The sequence below is a fragment of the Bactrocera oleae genome, chromosome 2 (assembly GCF_042242935.1).
Source record: "Bactrocera oleae isolate idBacOlea1 chromosome 2, idBacOlea1, whole genome shotgun sequence".
Taxonomy (NCBI): Eukaryota; Metazoa; Arthropoda; class Insecta; order Diptera; family Tephritidae; genus Bactrocera; species Bactrocera oleae.
This window is the reverse complement of record NC_091536.1, coordinates 58,943,098-58,964,634: the sequence shown is the minus strand read 5'-3', so window position 1 is coordinate 58,964,634 and position 21,537 is coordinate 58,943,098. Positions and strand designations below refer to the sequence as shown.

The 21,537-nt window shown below is 37.0% G+C and overlaps 1 protein-coding gene across 1 annotated transcript; it reads right to left on the bottom strand.

Moving 5' to 3' along the window:
* Positions 1-10,528: 10,528 nt before the first annotated feature.
* LOC138859049 (serine protease gd) lies at positions 10,529-20,461 on the bottom strand. Its single transcript, XM_070113230.1, has 4 exons — positions 19,844-20,461; positions 11,999-12,164; positions 11,319-11,937; positions 10,529-11,252 (listed from the first exon to the last, which is right to left on the bottom strand). The coding sequence occupies exons 1-4, from the start codon at positions 20,069-20,071 to the stop codon at positions 10,835-10,837; spliced, it is 1,431 nt and encodes a 476-aa protein (XP_069969331.1). The 5' UTR covers positions 20,072-20,461; the 3' UTR covers positions 10,529-10,834.
* Positions 20,462-21,537: the final 1,076 nt, after the last annotated feature.

Below are 21,537 nucleotides of genomic sequence, written 5' to 3'. Positions count from 1 at the left end.
ATTCTTATGGTAGATGTGGATCTAAGGCAAAATTTTTACGGCTTTTCAAGGTTTTTCAGGTAAGAGACCTTTAAAACAGGATAATATGAAAAATATACTTAACACATCCTTTTAAAGTCTGTTGACTTTGACTTTGGTATAAAGTATCACTCCAAATATTTTAACCAGTTAATTAATGTTGTATTCACATTATTGATGTCTCATTTATTTCCAGGCATGTCTAAATAGTACCAATTTTGGTGAATTTTTTGTACTTTATAATTAATGTTGTTGCTTAACAAAATTTTAGTTTTATTTATAAACCATTAGAAATGTTTAATTGGATTAAATATATATGAATTCAAACAACATTTTGTATTTTCTACAATATTTCTCTTTACATAGGTATATACAAAGTTTTGAAAATAGACACTTATTGGATATTTATCATATTTCTGTATGGAAAAAATACTGCACTACTGGTTTCAACAAAAGCTTCATTAGGCACAGTTTTAAATAGAGTTACCACCTAACAGAGAAAATGAAACTTTAATTTACTGTTGTTTTGAAATCGATTTTAAATTACTACTGTTAAAAGTAGTCATTCAGAAAGAATTCAGAAAGTTTTAAATTTAAGCATATTTTTGAAGAAAGTTGGCAACTCGAGAGGAAAATAAAAATAAATGGCATACAAAATTTGTGCCACTCTAAGGCTTTCAAGGAAGCCTTCCGAAAAATTCGTTTTTTTGTAAAGGAGTTGTCAACTCAGGAAGAAATTACAAATAAATTTCTTAAACAATTTTTACCAATGTTAGGCGTTGGAGGCTGCCTGCCGAAAAGTGTAAGAAGTAATTAATATAGATTTATTTTTGAATAAACTTCCCAATTAGGATTAGGATTAAGGAATAAAATATAATATATTTTTCTTACAAAATGTATCCCATTTTTTAAGGCGTCTCAGAACACTTTTTGGAAAATAGCTAATATAGATAAATATATAATATAAAATAAGAATTATAGAATTTTAATCAGCAGTTGCTGAGTTTTATATTAAATATTCATTATTTTTCTTTCTTTAATTTTTTTTAAGATCAATGTAAATCCGTTGATTAAAACTTTGTTTTTCAAAGTACGTTCTTAATTAAATAATATATTTTAATGTCACATTTTTTAATAACAACGCTACAATGAATAGTGTGAAACTTATAGTGAGACTTTATCTGATTTTTGACACAAAATTGCACGAAAATTTATCCTAATTAATTAATTGTTTTATTTTTTGCATATCCCTTGGTATAATTAGTTCCAAAATTTTATCATTCAGATTATTTTAAAAACTTGTTATTTTCCTTATAACATAACAAAACAAATTGGTTTGTAAATAATCTTATATATGTTTATTTTTACTATACTATTTTCTATTTTCGCATAATTAATTTATGTTTAGTTAATTGCTATATATTACTAAGTTTTACGTAATTAAAAAAAATCACTATTTTTTAAAAATATATGTATAAGTTGTGAAGTTTGAATTTGTATAAAATTTCTTATTGTTACGGCTTCTAATTAGTTTTACAAGCACTTTTTAATATTTTTACTTTAAAAGAAAAATTTAACTGCAAAAATATTTTTATTCGATTAATTTTAGTTTGTTGTAAATATTCGTTTAACTTTATTTACATTTCCTTCGCCACTCAATTTCGATAAGCTCCTTAACACACAAAGAACTTTAAAACCACATTTCAAAGATTCTATTACAATTTCCATTAAAATTATAAGAAAATTTCTTTGCGCACTTTGTCATTAATATCAAAAAACTGCTTCAAGCCGCCTGTGTCACTGAATTATTCAATTTAAATCACCAATTTATTTTACTCTCTTCGCACTTGCCTCTATTCTAAGTAAGTAGAACGGTAGTGTTTCACTCTATGCACTTTGCGCCATTATCACCCGCTAAATTGTTTGTAAACACTGAACGCCTTGCTGGTGCACCTTCGCCATCGAATACACAGCGACTTCGAAGACTAATCGCAATGTCAGTTTAAAATGGCATTATTACACTAGTCACTTGAAATCACTTGTATTTCTCTCTCACTCTCTATCCTCACAGTTGTGATTTCAGCTTTTCTTCTTTTCTGCTTTCCTTATATTCTTTTTTACTCAAACAAATAAATAAATGCCGCTGAGCAGTCTCAAAATCAACCGTACGGGATGAGAGCTTAGTTTCGACTGAATAGCTTGAGCCATCGAGGCAGCGTTCCAAGCAGCCATGGCAAAGACCAACGAAAGCCATCGAAACTGTTGGGTGATATACATACAATTCGCACTGTATAGAGATATTTACATATGTATATATGTACATAGGACGAATATTAGGCTGTTGTTGTAACGTGCGTTAACACACTGCTTCGCATCCTTTTCATACACACAAACAATATTATTACTTTCTACCAAAATGCTAGGGCTGTACACTTCCACTCACACCCGCATACATAAATGTCGCTTCAGCGCCACAAGATATGCAACAATTTTCGACAGTACTGCCGCAACCGACTCGCCTACATATATATGTGCTTACATACATACATACGAAAACGCATGAGAACGAATTCAACAGGATGCTCGTATTTTGTATGTGCCGATAATAGGTAAAACATATTTACTGTTATAGCCCTGCTTGTCGCTCGTTGATTGCTCTGCTTAAATAAGTAAATTGTTGTTGTTGCTGTTTCATCCGCTTTTCCTTATCACAGAAACCGCGGTTAGGATTGAAAAATTCGCCTGCTCGCTAGTCCGCCAACCGCAACATGTACTCTCCCTCAATGCTTATCAGCGAGAGAAAAAGGAGCTTTTCACCACACTGCCAAAAGTGCTCTAGCTTTCTCTCATAAGCCTGCTCTCTTATGTGTTCTGCTCCGATTTGCTGTCGCACTTGGAAACCCACCTGTTGAACTTCCCTAATTTGTAATTATATGTTTATGTGCGGCAAAGTTTCAAATATACATATACACATATTCATCGTCTTATTTAATGGTTTTTACTTCTTTGTGCAGTTTAGCTCTCCATTCGATTCGATTCGACAAAATGTTATATTATATTAGGTCAAGTAAAAAGTTCGTTCGGTTTTTATCTAAGAGATGGCGTTATTGTCCATAGTACTAGTGTCGCATCATGTCATACTATACGGCGCTGAAAACATGTTTTTTCTTTGACAGTTTTTCGATTGATTGACTCAGTACGTTGTAAGCGCTCGTCAAATATGGACACCAGCAAAAAGAAAATTCGCTATATTTTACAATTTTTCTTCGATCAAGGCGAAAAAGCAGCCAAAGTGGCTGAAAAAATTAATTTAGCTTATGGGCTCGATACTGTAAACGAACGTGTAGCACAAAAGTGATTTGCTAGGTTCCGTTCCGGTAATTTCGATGTCAAAGATGCACCACGCGTCGGGAGGCCTGTCGTCGAAAATTGCGATAAAATCACGGAAATAGTGGAAACAGACCGTCACGTGAGCACTTATTTAATTGCTGAGGAACTAAAGATAAGCAAGGAAACCGTTTGGAACCATTTGCATATATTTGGGTGTCACAAGAACTAACGCAAAAAACATTATGGACCGAATTTCCATTTGCAAATCGCTGCAGAATCGCAACAAAATCGACCCGATTCTGAAGCGGATTGTGACTGGCGATGAAAAATGGGTCATTTACGACAACATCAAGCGCAAACGGTCTCGGTCAAAGCTCGGGGAAGCGGCCCAGACGGTGGCCAAGACCGGATTGACGGCCAGGAAGGTTTTGCTGTGTGTTTGGTGGGATTGGCAAGGAATCATCTACTGCGAGCTGCTCCCCTATGGCCAAACTCTCAACTCGGCCCTCTACTGCCAACAACTGGACCGCTTGAAGGCAGCACTCATCCAGAAGAGCTCATCATTGATCAACAGAGACCGAATTGTGTTCCATCAAGACAACGCCAGGCCACACACGTCTTTGGTGACGCTCCAGAAGCTCCTGGAGCTCGGATGGGGGTCCTAATGCACCACCGGACCTGGCACTAAGTGATTACCCTCTTATCCTGTCTATGGCGAACGCGCTTAATGGTGAGAAGTTGGCCTCAAGAGAGGCCTGTGAAAATTGGCTCTCCGAGTGTTTTGCCAATAGGGGCGCAGCCTTCTACAAGCGGGGTATAATGAAGTTGGCATCTCGTTGGCAACAAGTTTACGAACAAAATGGCGCATATTTGACTTAAATCGGACAAATGTACACAAAGTTATCATCTTTTGAAAAACCAATAAAAAACCGAACGAACTTTTTACTTCCCCTAATAATAATAATATATACATATAATATAACAAACATTACAGAGCAGATAAATATTATTATACATACAGTGAGTTCAAAAAATAACGTTTTCGTTTTCCTTTTTTTAGCGAAATAGTGTTTAGTTAGCGAGGTAGTGTTTATTGAGAAAAAGGTTGCAGTTGTAGAAAATACATTGTTTTTTTATAGCTGACGGTGATTTAATACTTTCAATTAAATGTTCCGCATATTCCACAGGAAGGGACCTCCAGGTATGTTATGCTGGAGTAGCCGAATACAATATATTGGTTTATGTTTTCTTGGTACTTTGGTTTTCATTAAAGCCTAAACATTTTCTATTGGATTGGTCTGGTGACTGTGATGGTCAATCTGAATTTGCAAAAAAATAAAAAAGTTATCCGCGCATTGATCGCCCAAAGAAAGAACGTTATTTTTGAACGCACTGTACTTATCAAATTAAAGGTATTTCTAAAGACCAGTTTGTCCAGCCATTTGTTACTGCAATGACTGAATTGGTTACAAATTCCAGTCCTAGTTTGTATAGGGAACATATGTATGTAAAACTCCATTCAACAAATACGGGAGACGGAGTTACGTCCTTACAGTAAATAAGTAGCTCGACACAGGAATCACCTAAAGTGACCAACAGGTCAACCAAACTTCGTATGAACCTCGGCTTAAGGAATTTCACAATAAGGATAGTGGGTATCCATGGAGCTTTCCTAGAATATAACGAATCGGAATCTAATTCTAATTCTGCCTCCATTGATAGATGAAGCATTTTTGAATATATGGAGTAAACTTTAGCGAGAAGAATACCTACGAGGTGTGGCTTTAATGAGATATCACATTTGAGAATAGTTTAAATTTGCTTATAACTTTCCTGGTAGTTTCATGTAATGAATATACGAACTTTCATGTTTTTCAATCGTAACGGGATTAAGCTTTTTTTCATATTTCAGATATCATAATTGTTAGAAGTACAAAAAACATGTATATACAACGAGGTTATTTCTTATAACGGGTGCTTTTTTTCGAGGTATAGAACTTATTTTTGGCGTTACGGTTCAACATGGCGACCGATTTAACAGCTGTTAAGTGATTTATTCTCAGTTTGGATTGGCAATTCATCATTAATAGACTCACGCCTGAACAACGCTTGCAAATAGTGTAATTTTATTTCGAAAATAATGGTTCTGTGCGGAATACGTATCGCGCACTACGTTCATTTTATCCGTTCCAGGAGCTGTAGTTCCAACAAGACCGCGCAACATGTCACAAATCTCGTGCCACAATTGATTTATTGAAAGACACGTTTGGTGACCGCCTAATTTCACGTTTTGGACTTGTGAATTGGCCTCCAAGATCTTGTGATTTACCACCGCTAGACTACTTTCTGTGGGGTTATGTAAAGTCATTGGTCTATGCGCATAAGAAACGCTTAACCATTTGGAAGACAACATTCGCCGTGTTATTGCCGATATACGGCCACAAATGTTGGAAAAAGTCATCGAAAATTGGACGTCTAGATTGGACTACATTCGAGCCAGCTGTGGCGGTCATATGCCAGAAATCATATTTTAAATGTAATGCCACAAGATTATATTTCGGATAAATAAAGTTGATGTCAATCGAGTAATCCATCGTTGTTTTATTGTATTTTAAAGTTCTATACCTCTAAAAAAACACCCTTTTTATGTGTATATTGTACTCTATATTTTTGTCTCACATAAACTGTGCATCAAATGTGATCATTCTGGACTTTCTTGAACAAGTAATTTGTAAAATTTAATAAGTAAATTAATTCCGTTATACATTCTATTGAAAAGCTGGATGACCACAATTACAGCGCGTGGATCGTTCATGTAAAAGCTGCATTTGATGCAAAAGACGAAAAAGAATTAGCCAGCATTATTCTATGCATTAAGTCTTCACAGATATATAATGTGAAGAATTGCCGCACGTCAGCTTGTGCGTGAGAAAGACTAAAAGAAATTCATATGCCTAAAAGACATGCACGTCGCGTTACATTGTTAAACTTGCGTATCAAATCGTCTGAATCGGATAGTATGGCCAAGCATTTGGAAAAGTTCACAGATCTGATAGAAAAATTGTGTATCTAATAATAATAAAAGGAAGTGAGAAAAAATGTGTGAACATTTAAAAAATAAAAAATTATATATTGTACATATTTACATACAAATAAACCTAATACTATGTTCGCATCGAATTGAAATCCTCTTGAAAACACAATTTATGGATTGTGAACCAAAGTCGTTCTGACCGACATTGTATGTTTTCGATGAGTTTTCATTGACAGTTCACACATCTATTCGTTTACATTTGTTACGTACCCTGCAAGAACACGGACGGTCATCTTATAACCCATCAGTCATAGCTGAAAAAATTTTGTCAGCGCGCAGAACAAAGTTTCTATCATTTTCTTAAGAGCCTTGTTTTCTTTTTCATTGTTTGTTTTGTTTTTTCTGAGTCATTGCTGACCATAAATCCGTCATAGCTGAAAATTGTCAATTATGACTGAAACGCTATCAGAAGTGAAAAACTCTTTTGCGCAGTAGATAATATAATATAATTTTTATTTCTTTAATAAATTTCAAACTTTTAATCAAAATTAGTTATAGTTATATACTTAAATATAAAGAGGAATGCAACAAAAAATATAATAATATATGAATATTATATATAAATAAATTGTCACTTGATGCCATCTCCTCCTCTCAATAGCTCTGCGTACGTCTTTCTCCAATCAGTGGATAGTTCTTAATTTAAAAAGGCAAATGTAAATTAACAGTACTGACATATCAAACGTGAGTGTATCGGTGAACCCATCAGCAGTTTCTTGTAGGGTACGTTTAGGCCAATTATGGAATGTAAACAAATTGTCAACTGACATTTAGGGCTGGCAAAATATGTCTTCTAATAATATCGATTAAACTAGGGCAGGCACCGATTAAAATGAGTGGAATGTAAGTTTTCAAGGGGTTTTCAGCGAAAACTGTGTTTTCGTTTGAGAGATTTCGTATGGATGAAAACACAAGTTTTCGCGTGAAAACCTCTTTTGTCTACGAAAACACGAATTTTGTGTCGGTGCGAACATAGTATTAGAGGTCAATTAAATATAGCAACATGCACACCCTTTCCCGTGTACATTGCCGGCAGGTATGTTGCTGCGAAGTGCGCTCATAGGCTCAGGTAAGGGTATATGAAGGAGTCCACATAAGCACACGCGGAAATTCTCTCCTCATTCAACTGCATTCCTGAAAACTTTGGTCTCTGCATCGCACAGGCTACTAGTGGTGGTGTTTTCGCTGCTCACATACCGGCTAGGATATGTGGATGGGGAGCAGTCGCTGGAGAAAAGGCGCAGTGAGCTTTTTCACAAAAGGTTCTTATGATCCATTATATTGGAGTTTTAGGTAATCTAACATAATACTCTTCCTTTTCTTCAAATCAATCGAATATTTTTAACCAGTCAATACGAAATATTCGCTTTCTGATGGCAATATTACTTTGTTCGGTTACTGCGGAGGTTTTAGGTACTTTGATGTTATACATAAAAAACCAGTTGAAAAGTATAATACTAACAACTATTCAAAATTTACTTTTGATGGTTCTCATTAATAATAATTTTTTAGTTAGTATGAAAGCAAACAAAATATTATCCAATATTGAGCGAACTAACCTAAAGATCTTCTATAAATCTGCATTATTAGGTTTGGTTAGGTTAGGAGGTCGATCCCAAAAAGAATCTCACTTTTAGAGCTTAAAACCCCGGTCCATTGTGGTACCTTAAAAATTCCTATAAGCTGGTTCAAAAGACCCTTAAAAGTCGACAAAACGCTTTGTGCCTATAACAAACTTGCTAAGACGGCCAATATCCATTTCGGCTAAGTATTCAGGTCGGCCGTGTGAGACGAAAGTGTGATTGCCGAGATATTTTAATCTCACCCTAGCGATAGCTTCCCTCGACCTCCTGCGATCCACTCTTGGCCAGAAGATCTCGCATTATTAATACACCTGATAAAAAATTAAACAACCAATTTTGGTTCGATCGGACCAAAATGGCAACGCTGTTTGCTATAGTTAAGTGCGAGCGAATGTGAGCCAGTTGTGAATAACTGACGATTATATCGTTAGTTTCAAGCGCAAATCAACTGTTTGCTGTCATTTTGCGTGTTGTTCTTAAAATGTTGTGTTTGTCAAAAAAAAAAATGTTTTTGAGAGACAAACGGAGCCAAGTGAGCTATGGTGTGAGCACCCGTGGTATAAATAGATTCTTTTGTTGAATTTACATCATTCCTTACTGATTTTTTTTTTATATCATATAGGGTATACCTATTAAATTCACCATGAAGTTTACCATATACCACCCACAAGGAAACAGCGGAGATATTATAAAGTAAATACTCGTATGTAATTTATTATCGTGACGGGTTGAGTCGACTTAGCCATGTTCGTCTGTCTGTATATATCACATTTTAAGATTATTTTCTACCCAAGAATCTGCTCATTTATCGGAGCCGCCGATATTGGACATATAGCTGTTATACAAACTCACCGATAATAAATAAACGAAAGATCTTTTTTCAGTCTTGAAGGTTGTTTATATAAAAAAAAAAACGAAACCGTTAGCCGGTTATGTTATGAACTATACCTTATATTATTCATAAACTTATATGTCAGAACTGCAATATATAATATAACATACTAAGTCACATAAAATTCTTCAAAATAGCCCAACTAAATGGTATAATGTGTGCACGTAAATATGAATATATGAGGACGGTTTGATTTTGATTTCATCGTTTTGTATTAGCTGTAAATCTCACACCGCCTTAATTGCTAATAGTTTAGCACGTGCTTCTTGGTTTGTTTTTCGATTTCATGCCTGTCACGATTCGAAGGTTAACATGCGGTAATAGTTAACGTGCTGTCAAAGTTTCTGTGCACCAGAATATAAATGAGGACTATGACTACTAAATGAATACGATTTTCTTCCCGCAAATAAATCAGAGTACAACAAAAACTATCGAATTAGGAAAGGATGAAGTGGAAGCGATAACAAATATCATGTAACTTGTTTAGTAAAAAATATCAAAGATATCATAATTTAATACTCTTTCAGATATACGAGGTGTGATCAAAGAATTAGGTGAATTTTGATTTTTCGCGGGCTGTGTACATTCGGTGATCGATATTTTGTTTTTGTTATAATCAGACATTTATAATGTTTATCATATGTTTGCAGTAGAAGTCAATTTCGATTAGTATACTCTTCGATTTTTAACTTTTGAATGAAAAGGATCAAAGAATTTATTTTAAATTTTGCGTTAAAATGGAATAAAGTGCTCCAAGGCACTTGAAATGTTGGTTGTGGCATTCGGTGGGTCCACTTTGTCTCAAAAAAGGGTTTATAAGCGGTAGCAGCGCTTTGCAGAAGGCCGAGAAGATGTTGATGACGATGACCAAGGGGTGACCACATCAACAAGCGAAGAAAACATCGAAACAGTAATTGTTCTTAAAAATCGTCAAATTACTCTTGTATTAGGGAAGTTGCAGAGGATGTTGGTATGTATATCAATCGGCTCATGCCATTCAAGACAAGATAAGACAAAGTACATGAATACAAAGATACCTAGTGTTTTGGGATCCACGTCACTATTGGCAGCAATAAATTTAAAAACTTAACTTTGTATATCTCAAAACCATTATATATTCCACCAATAATCTAAGCCTGGAGATCAAACGCAGAATAACGCTTGCCAACTGATACTACTTTGAAATCGTTAGGCATTTGGAAACAGATTGCTCTCTCGACGAACAAAAAGTACTCCCTATAAGCCCCTTATTATTCCTGTCCTATTATACGGCGTAATCGAGATGAGAAAGAACTTGGAGCATTCCAGAGAACTTTTCTTAGAAAGATCTTTTGAGCCGTCCACGTGAGCGATGAATATCGAAAAAGGAACCACGAACTATATGAGCTCTACGGCGACATGGATGTAGCTAGCGCATAAAAATCCAACGCATACGCTGGTTAGGTTATGTCGTTCGCATGGAAAATGCTGCTCCAGCAAAAAGCTCATTTGGTTCGAGACTGATGGGTGGACAACGTAGCAAGGAATGACCAAGTGCATAGCGACCGGGGAAGTTTCGTGTTCTAGGCCCACACCGACCCATGGTTGTAGTACCAAAGAAAAAAATTAATATATTTTAAATATTTCAGAACATAATGTCGTTTATACTATATTTTGACTTTTGTTGTATACCAGAATTTTACAGTAAAGATAAAAGAAGAATATGAGATGCAGAAATTTGAAGAGCTTTGAAGATACCCTTACGTGTAAGTCAGTCAATAAACCTTTCTTGTAATCCCTAAACTGGTAACATTATCATCATTATAATCTCAATTCAATCAGTTATGGAGACATTTTAATAAATAAGTTAAGTAGGCTTGTAAATATTCACAGTCTACGATGCAGTTGCGCATGTGTTTGGCTAACCAAATCCCGCTGTCACAAAACATTGCTTCGCACCCATGAAAAATGCTTCGCCAGATCACAGTATATTACATATTGACTGAGATCGCATTGACCTTGACTAGTAAGACCGGCCGATACGACGCCACGTAACGTCCAAGCACCGTTACGACTTAACATCAAGCCGCCACCAGAATCGCCCATACAAGGGCCAGTACCATCACGATTACCAGCGCAAATGGTGCGTGGCGTTGTCAATTTACTATAGACCTCCGAAGAACGTAGACATTCGTTGTCGCTGACGATTGCTGCATCAACCATTTTAGGCAACGCGGTCACTTCATGACCACTATCATCCGCTCCCCAGCCGGCAACGAATGCTGTTTGACCAACAATCAATGCACTGTCCACCGCTTCACTCCATAAGCAAATAGGCCGAATAAACTGACTAAAACTACAAAAACAAAATATTATTTACATCACCAAAAAACGTAGTAAATGGGTTGACGAATTAACTTACTCAACACTTGACTGCATGTGTAGTATTGCGATATCTGCATCTGGCAGCGACTTTCCATCATAATCGGGATGAATTATCAAATTGCGTATATCTCTCGATACAGCTCCAACCTCACCATAATTTTCCAAGTTGTGACGGCCTAAATATACCACGACCTGAGAGGCGCCGATAGATTTTAGTTTAAAACAATGTGCCGCAGTGATGACTGTGCTCGAAGAGACTAGAGAGCCGCCACATAAGAATCTCAAGCCGGACGACTGTTTTCGATAGATGGCGGTCAACCAGGGGAATTGGCCACGCGAAATCTGTATGCCACCGTGAATGAATGGCGTCGCCGCATTACCCTCCACACCACAGCGCAAGTTATCAGCAGCATCTGGAGTTCTCGATGTTGTTGGCTGTAAAAATGGGTTATTAGGCACAGGCCTTGGCCTTGTGACTTGAGGCTGCTGACTAACAAATTGACGTTGCTGCCCAAAGTGATTAATAGTCAAACTGGGTATTGTATTTGTTTCGGTGGAAAAAATGGGTCCAAAATTACTGTTTAGTGGATTTGTACCACGCACAGTTGCTGTTTGCAACGTATGCTGAAGATCCAAAGCAGTACTTGGAGGGGGATCTACAAAGTGGAAAAAATAAAAATTAAATTGTTTTGCGCAATTAAGTATTGTATTACTCACACTCAGAGGCCGTGCAAACAGTGACGCCATTGATAGCGATACGCGTCAACTTTGGCAATACATTAAAAAGTGGGAAAGCCACACGATAAGAAATAGGAAGACCACGTGCCAAGTTATTTAATGTTGTCTGTTGATCTTCAAAGAGCGATAAACGGCCGTAGTAATTCTGGAATCAAAAAGAAAAATAATAGTGATTGCTAAATAATTATGAATAGAAATAAGTAGGAATATCGTGAACTGAATTATTTTTAGGTAATAAAATATCTAAATTAGAGGAACAATCGTTGGAAAATTTTCCGAAGTTGGAGTTTTACAGGTTTCGGTTTGTTACCATAAACTACCCAAGTCTGTTATTTATGGTCAGCAAACTTACACATTCAAACGATTTGTATTCTGAGAAGGTGTGAGTGTTGAGAGCTATCTAACTGTCCCAGTCGTACATATTACTGATCCCGAAATTTATGAAATAGAAAGAAAAGGTATAAATCAACTTACGAAAAAAAATGAAAAGAAAACAACAAAATATATTAACGATTTTTAACATAACGAGCAAAAGTTTCAATGCTGCTTTATTTCCAATCGGAATTTATATTAAGCAAAATATTGAAAATATTACGCTGTAACTCTACATAGGTAAGTTTAAAATACGATATAAGGAGTATATTGAATAAATATCTGTAGCTGGTTGATAAGGTTAATCACGTCGCAGGTGGCGATTATTCAGAACGCCCCACAAAAAGCAGTAGAAAGTTCAATAACGAGTAGATAAATATACATATGTACGTATTCAATGAGAGAAAAGGAACATTTAGAAGGCGCTCTTCCCGGAAAGCGTATGTTCTTCACACAGCTGACACCAGGGAATCAATCAAGCTAAATACCTGTAAAGTAGAACTTTCGGAGTATACGCAATGTTAATTGAAGAGGCCAATTGCCATACATTATTAATAATTCGCCTCGGATAAGGCAACAAGAGAGCTGAAAATTACGCAATAAGTATTATTTGCAGCAAGGTACTACTTGATTTAGTTGAGGGGAAAGATTACACCACTTTACAGTAAAGTAGAAGCAGCACGCTGCGGTTGTTAAAATATCATTCAACCAAAGGCAACTTTGATGTGTGAATGTGTAAATGTGATTAATATACCAGCACATTAATAATATTGAAAGTTGGGCGAAAAGACTGAAAGAAAAATGGTACTGAAGAATAATATATTATAAAGGTGTTTTTAATACATGTGGTTTTCAAAAAGAAATAAAACGGATATAGTTTATATGGCCAACAATTTAGCTTTATTATAAATATAAGAGTTTGTCATTGTGTTTTAAAAGTGATTTCGGATGAGTGACTGCTGCAGCTGTTTCGAATACATTTCAGCCGAGAGGCTCAATTTTCAACCATTATTTTTAGTAAACGGGGCCCTATGTCAGTAATAGCGCGCCAAATATACGTTTTCAAGGTATCAATCGGTTTATCTGCGTAGTCAAGCGACTTAAATTGTACAATCTTGAAGCCTACGCCATAGCCTCACGACGCGAGGTAATGCGCTCACCAAAAGCTTCCTGAGTGTCTATTTAGCTGTATGTTATGTGTCGTCGTCTTGTTGCAACCAAAGGTCGTCTACATCAACATCCTGTAATTCAGGCACGAAAAGGTCATTAATTGACTGTAACAGTGTGGCCGGCATCATTTTTGAAGAAATATGGATTCCCTCTGCCCATAGAGCACACCAAACAAGATGTAGCGGCGTATCAACAATGGCTTTTATACATATAATATTATATTATCATCACTATATGGTAAATGCGACAGTTTTGTTCTTTGAGCAAACTATTAATAGCTCTGCAGAAGCAGCTGGAAATACAAACGGCAAGAGTTGATGGTATTTACAATATAATAGATACAGCATGTATTTAAACCATACTATTACTATTACCCAATCCCAGTTATACGTAATTTCTCTTAATGTCAACTCGCTTATTAATATTATATTATAAAATCATCTATGCTTCGTTTTTTTTTACTTTTTCCTTGCAAACAAATACAAGTATATACTATATATTTACTAAGTTAATATATAAATAATATTATTAGTTAATAAAATGTTACAAATTATTGATTGCGGAGTACTCAAGAGCTCGTCTAGAGACACTGTACTTATATATTATCGTTGTACTATTGTGTATTGTAGTAATTAAGTTTATTAATTTTATTCGTTATTAAACAACATCAGAAATTTTTTCTCAGATGCAGCAAAAAAAAAAACTAATATGGACACCAAGTCATATAGGTATCACCGGCAAAGCAGCGTACCTAAATTTCCACACAACTGAACCAAAAGATTTGTTAAATTACATTGCTCGCAGTTTGGCTGAAAAAACAGGGAATATAGTGGCAGCAGAACCTCCATCGATACGTCACATTTAATCCAAAGGGCACAAGGGCAACATACCCAAAAACAACCCCAAGGCAGCAGTCTATAGTAATGGTTTGCCTACGAATAGGTCACAGTAAATTGACACACGAACACCTCTTGACCACCTAATTCAGGACTACAAAAAACTAAAATCCACGTGAGAAAGAATCTTCGGGCAAGTTGCTCCAAAAGATTTACTTACAATCATCACAAAAACAAACATCGAAATAAAAAACCAATTTTTCAAGAAACTAGACTTAAGCAAGAAAATCTAATGAAAAATATACATAAACTAAATTAAATAAATTGTGCACGTGACAAACACCTTATTATAACATAAAAATAATAACAATACCATTTCCCTAAACTGAGCCGTAGGCTCTGGCAGCCAGTATTCCCTTTTTTTAGATATTATATTTGTATAATATAATATATAAAAATAAAAATAAATGTTTATCAAATAAAAAAAATGTGTTTATTAAGGTAAATTAGCTTAATCACTGAACAATATTTTCTTGTGAAAATCGGATTCGGTGGCCATCTCGCACGAGTTGGATTTAGCAAGGACCCGCAAACCAAGATCGTTCCGTAAAGTTGATGGACACAGCTCCTATTGCGAGCGATGGCGGATGGATTCATTCGGGTCTTCTTCGATTATCTACTGCACAGCAAAAAATGCGTTTCGCCGTACGCCAATTCTGACGATGCAGACTATCCACTAGAGTCATTCGTTGTTTGGATTCCGACGCGAATAGACGTGCGTGCGCATCGATGCGATGTATTAGTGATTTTCGGTATTTTTCTTTGAGCGATATTTGTTCACGCGTTAGTGCCGTTGCTTGTCGAGTGTGTGGGAAATTGTTGTTACAATTTCTTTGGAATTTCGTTTTGTGCGAGTATTCGTTGACAACGTGTTTCGTTGTTTTTGCTCGTTTACGGGACCGCGTGTGTGTTTTTTCGTGCAAAGGCACAAATTGCGCGTTTTTTGGGCATTTTTCGGCGTGGGTGAGCTGAATAGCGGTAAGTACATATTTTTAATATTGTATACTGTACCTTTAGGTACTACCGCAACGTGGTCGTTCACGTTGTTGTTGTTGTGGAACTCTTTGCACAGTTCCAGTTTAGTGCCGTGTTGTTGGTATTTTTTGCCGGCTGGACTGCTTATTTGGAGTGCTGTGTTGGGCATCTGGCGACCAGTTGGTCAGTGTCAGCAAGTACTGAGCAGGATTGCTCAACAGGTACCGGCGGCTGTCCCAGTGTTGGAGATAGTGTATCCTGTACAGACAAACGGTCGTAGTAGTGTGCGTTTAGCTCACGGATCGATTCGGTTCAGCGCCACATCGGTCGACTCGCAACCGTTACGGGGACTTGTTCCGTCCGGCGGTCATTTGAGTGACCTTTGTCCAGACCATTCGGCTGGAGTTGTGGGCTGTTCCCTTGCGAGAACGCCTTAATCGTCCGCTTGGCTCGTCGCTGCGTATCCCGGCATACGTCTGGATATCAAAGCCACAGTCAAGGCGAGGCATTAAGTGAATGGGTGGTGGCTAAAAACCTCCAAATTGTGATAGGGCGTTCGTACTAGATGGGAGGTTAAGGGAGGGTTGGGTTTGAGTGATCATAGTACGATCCAAATTATGGTTACTCCCGAATCCCCTCCCTCGCTCTATGAGAGTCCATTGCGGCGATGGCGTACCTCTGGTATCAACTGGAACCAATATGGACGATCTGTTAGGGAAGCGGTATTAGGTATAACGTTTAGAGAGTTTGAAGATTTGGGGGTTGATGAGCAGATTGCTCGTCTTTATGAGGTGGTGTGGGGGGTAAATGATAGGGTTCTTAGAAAGTGTGAAAGTTTTATGGTTAGGAAAATAAAGTGGTGGACGCGTGAGTTAACCTCGAAGAGGAGGACTGTCAGGCGATTGAGGCGAAAGTTTCAACGCGTTCGACGGTCCAATTCTGACAGGCCGTCCACCGATTGTCCGGGCGAATGGGGTCAGCATCAGGTATGTGACGCAAGTCAATACATAATGTTTGTGTGGGGTGCAATGTGAAGACTGGGTTCACGTGATCGCGGAGTGCCCGATTGACTCAGACATTAGGAATCTCGGGCGTATGAGGATTAGCTGGATGGACGTTTAGATGTTAGCGGTATGATATCCACTAGTCGGAATGCCGAACAGTTAGGGTCGTTTGCGCGTGAACTGTTTAGGTTTAATTGAGAATTAGGGTTAGCTTCTTGTGTGAAAGGCGTGTGCGTGTAATATGCGTATGGGGTTCAACCCTTGGTTATCAGTTCAGAGCTGTATGGAGGCTCAACTGGTAGTAGCTTCGGCTACGAGGTCTGACCGGAGACTTAATTCTGGTAACACGGGGAGCAGGGGCCCTTGGAGTTCGCTTCAACCTGCTCATGCGGACTGGCCCTTCGGGGCGTATCGTTGTGGTTGTGGTTTATACCCAAATGCGGGAAGAATTGACGTTTTGTCAGTTGAATGTGAAGTTGCATTGCAATCGGGTGCCGGACCCAAAGTACGGCAGAGGTTTTAGATAGGCCTCGAACCCCACCAAAGTGTGTAGTGTGTCCATTCCACACTACCAATCGGTACTGGAAAATGCCTGGCATTTTCGGGGCGCTGATAAACGCATTGTATTGATACGCTGTGCTTTTGAGCACCGTGAGATAAGGCCGTCGACGGCAGGTACTCACGTTAAACACACCGGACGTTATCCACTAGAGTATACGTGAAGCAAAACTGATCCAAGGTTGCTCGAATTACTTACTCTGCCGAATATTAGACGCAGCGGGCGATGCGTCGCGTCAACCGAACTATTGTTTTGGCAATAAATTTGTACGTTGTTTCGGAGTATGCTTGTTCATTATGAGACTGCCGAAAATTAAACAGTCGAGGAGAAAGTTCCTGGATATTTCCGCCTCATCTTCTTTAATGCAACTTTCACAAGTTGCGTCCTCCAAAATAATTAGCCTTAACGCGTGAGTGCCAGTTGAACATTGTCCAGTTAGGATACCTCTCATTACGGCGATGTGAACCTTGCTAAGAGCTAGTCGTTCAATGGACTTTTTACATTCCGCTTTGGACCAAAAGGCTTTCACAAACCCAAAAGTGCTGATTGCTGACCAATGCTTGCTGAGCTCGCGCAAGGCCATATATCCAGTGCCCGAATGCACGAAGACAGGAAAACACCTGCTCGTTCCCATCCTGATGAAATTGAGGTAAGGGTGCCCTTTCTTACAAGCTCATCGGCTCTACAGTTTCCGACAATTCCGCTTTAGCCAGCAACTCAAACAAGTTTGATATAAAATTTAATTGATTAATTGATTATTGCCAATTTAGTGAGTACAAATAAACAATAACATAGAAACTGCATAATAAAAAAATTACTCCTCCACATGTCAGTACATGAGAGAGGATGTTATCGTTGCAACAAAGATCTTCTTTGCAGACTGCCAAAAAACGTATTTTTCAGACGACGGCACTAAAAAGAGATTAAGCTGAGAAATAAATTACAAATTTCGTAACATTTTCGTTTTTCGTTTTTTTTTTTTTGTGAGCTAAGTACTTATCGGACTGCCCTCATACAGTCATTAAAGTATATTGTTCTCGTTACTGGTGACAGATCATGTGGGTATGAAAGTATATTTTGCATCATAAGCATTTATGATAGTTACCTACAAATGTAAATGATATGTACTAACGGGTCCCTGCTCGTAGTCATAGAAAATCAATATTAATGTCATCAATTAAATTTGCTTGTCCGGTTCGCAGTTTTGTCTATTTATCCATAGGACCGTATCCGTTAGGTGCATAAACGATAATTTGGCGCTTACAACATTTTAATTTTTTTATATGAACTATTGACTGCGGTCGCTGTTAAACAATATACTCATATATTCTATAATATTCGCAACCGGAACGCGCTTAGAAGCCCATGAAGCAACGAGCTTCAATCAATCCACACACTTGCATATTCTCACGGAAATTTGCTAACAAATAAACGTTTAGGAATTTCCAGATTTTTATCAATGATGATAAATCGGTAAGTAGAAACATTAACACGATTTCATTCACGATTTAAATTTATTATTACTACTATATTTTAAAATTTTGTCTTTCAAAATCTCTTTTCTTCAGATGTATATATGTATGTAGGTACACATGGCGAGTATATTAATAATTCCGCAATATTGGTAAAACCAGTTGGACCAAGCTTTGCGGTTTCATATAGCCGGAGAAGCGACGGCGAGATTTTCATGAATAATAATAATAAGATGTAAATGCAAGTTTACTTTGCTGTGCTGTCAAATACATAGACGTCAAGCATTTTTTTTTCGTTTTTTGTAAAAGCACAGCTCAAAGAATGACGCCTCTCAACAACTTTTTTTGTAATTTCATTAATCGTGTTTACTGTGACGAATATACGCTTCCCCTATATTTAATTGTACTTGTACAACAATAATACCGTATTGCATAAGTTTTAATATTTTCTAAAACAAAAATATAAGAATAATAAGAAAATGTACCCATCGGAATTATTAAAATAAATACTACAATGAAGTCACTACAAAAAAGTCGCCTTGCCTTTAGCTAGTCGTTCCGGGTTCCACAAATTGCTACCGAATTAAAGTACCGTAAAATTCCTTTTTCGGTGCTGCAGATTTTGCGTTGAAATTTATTGGTTTAGAATATTATTTTATTGTTTCCATTGAGTTTCAAACCGTAAATCATAAATACTCCTTCAAGAAAAAGAACTGCCCAAAATTTTCATATTCATATATAATATCTTATAATGAACAGACACCGCTAAAAATCAACTTCGCTTAGCCTTTCCTTATTTTTGTTTTCATAATGTCCGGGCTACTCACTTGTGGTAATTAGTCCTTAAGTTCATCCAACCATCGGCAGGTACTTAAGTTTCTAGTAAAAATCAGACAAACCTTGTTTATCAATGTTCGGGTAAGGTAAAGCGTCCAATTTTAGTCATTATAATAATGCAGCAGCTCGAACAAGTTAATAAAAATAAATTTGTTTTTCTTAGACTCCGACTAAAGCTATTTTAGCATTTTCACAAAGGTTGTATTGGTTTTTACATCCTGAACAGGGTATATTAAGTTTGTCACGAAGTTCGTAACACCCAGAAGGAGATCCTATAAAATAGTTATATAAATGATCAGCAATACGAGTGGAGTCGATTTAGTCATGTCCGTCTGTCCGTTCATCTGTATAAACTCGTCCCTCAATTTTAGAGATATCGATCAAAAATTTTGCACACGTCTTTTATTGGGTAAGGCAATGGTACAATATCCGAAGAAATAGTTCAGATCGGATCACCATAGCATATAGTTGCCACATTGCCTATTATAGCTTCGGTGCGACCGAAGTTAACGTTTTTCTTTTTATTGTACTGAACTTACCGATTGTACCGGATATCTCTGCGAGAAGCGCACATCCAGTCGAGTGGTGCCCATCGATATATTAGGCAGTGTAATGCGTCCGATGTACCCATTTCCGTAATTGAGGTACTCAAAGTAGTTGGGACAGGCAATCGAAGGTATATCCTGAGCATTGGCAGTATTTGGTATGCACCATAAATGCAAGAAGAAGAGTACAAATGCGGAACAACGCAAAACAGCGTGTAACATTTCAAAATGGATGCGAGATTTAGTAGGGAGTTCACTATAACTTAAATATTTATTTTTATTCGATATCGTGTTGTCTTTTTCCCAGAGGTTTTATATCATAGTTTCACTGATATGCTGTTAATACCCCTTTTTCTATTTATTATACATTTAAAACAATACTAAATATTTTTGGTATTTCTGATATTTGTCAATATTTTCAAATTAATTGCTGATCCCCACTCTTTAATTATATTCTCAATTATTTTCTTTTACAAGTGTTTTTAAACTGGTCGTACTTGTATTTGGCGTCACCCTTTTACCTATTGAAAGTTCAGCTTCTCCGTTTCCGAAACCGCGCTAATTTGCTTGTATCTTAACACGCTGAGCATCGCGAACTGAATGAGCGAACTGGCGCACACCAGGTTCAATGACGAAACATCTATTGATCACGTACTCTGAGCAGCTTCGGTTCGAAAGTACAAGTATTTTCAAAATTTAGTCTCCTCCAGAAAACTGGAGAGAGTTAAAAATTTACAAAAATCTATTGCTTTTACACAGTTGATTCCAGCAGCAACATATACAAAAACGTTTAGCAAAAAGAAGAAAAATCAAAAATACTAATAACAAGAATAACAAATAATTTTAATGACCAATTAGTCATCAAATTCTGGTGAGTTTGTATTTGTTGTGTAAACAAAACGTGCAACTTATTCATCAACTTGTCTTTGAGGTGCCTTTCGTTGATTATTCTCGCCTGTGGTGCTGAAAACCAGCTGATTTTGAGAAACTTAACTCGCCTTGCTGTGTTAAAATGAGCCAACGACAACATCATTATGATATTTTGATCGTGGAGTAATCGCGCTGACAGTTATTAGTTTTTTTTTGGTAATTTCACGCTTACGCTATTTTGGTTTCCATATGTTAATAATAATATCACCCCTGGTCTGTACATTGTTAAAGATATTTTTGTGAGTCATATAAGTTATCACTGTAGATATGCACATTAAGGTGGAGCGATATATATATAAATAATATTTCTTCAATTTCAGCCGATTGGCTTTATTTTCGTATGCCCGTATGTCAGCAATAACGTGCCAAATATACGCTTCCAAGGTACGACGCGAGATTTGCGCTCACCAAAAGTTTCCTTCTATAAATTTATTGTTTCGTTGGCTGGCAAAGATCGTCCACATCAACACCCTCCAATTCAGGCACAAAAAAGTCATTAATCATGGCTCTATAGCGTTCCCCATAGACTGTAACATTATGGCTGGCTTCACTTTACAAGAAATATGGACCAATGATTCCTTATGCCCATGAAGCATACCAAAAAGTGATGTTTTGAGGATGTAACGACGTAGAAAGGGAACCTATCAGTTGAAAAATACAATACGAATCGAAGTAGTATTTGGACAGTAAGGTGGGAATGGTATATGGGAGCTAGTCTCAGAGCTCAATATACGTACTGCTGGATTTATCTACATTTT

Bases quoted from the DNA above. Each gene is read 5' to 3' on its own strand.
- LOC138859049 (XM_070113230.1), bottom strand. From the start codon at position 20,071: ATGTTACACGCTGTTTTGCGTTGTTCCGCATTTGTACTCTTCTTCTTG. The intron at 11,938-11,998 runs GTGAGTAATACA...TCCACTTTGTAG, and splicing joins TGTTTGCACGGCCTCTGAGT to ATCCCCCTCCAAGTACTGCT. The intron at 11,253-11,318 runs GTAAGTTAATTC...TTGTTTTTGTAG, and splicing joins CACATGCAGTCAAGTGTTGA to TTTTAGTCAGTTTATTCGGC.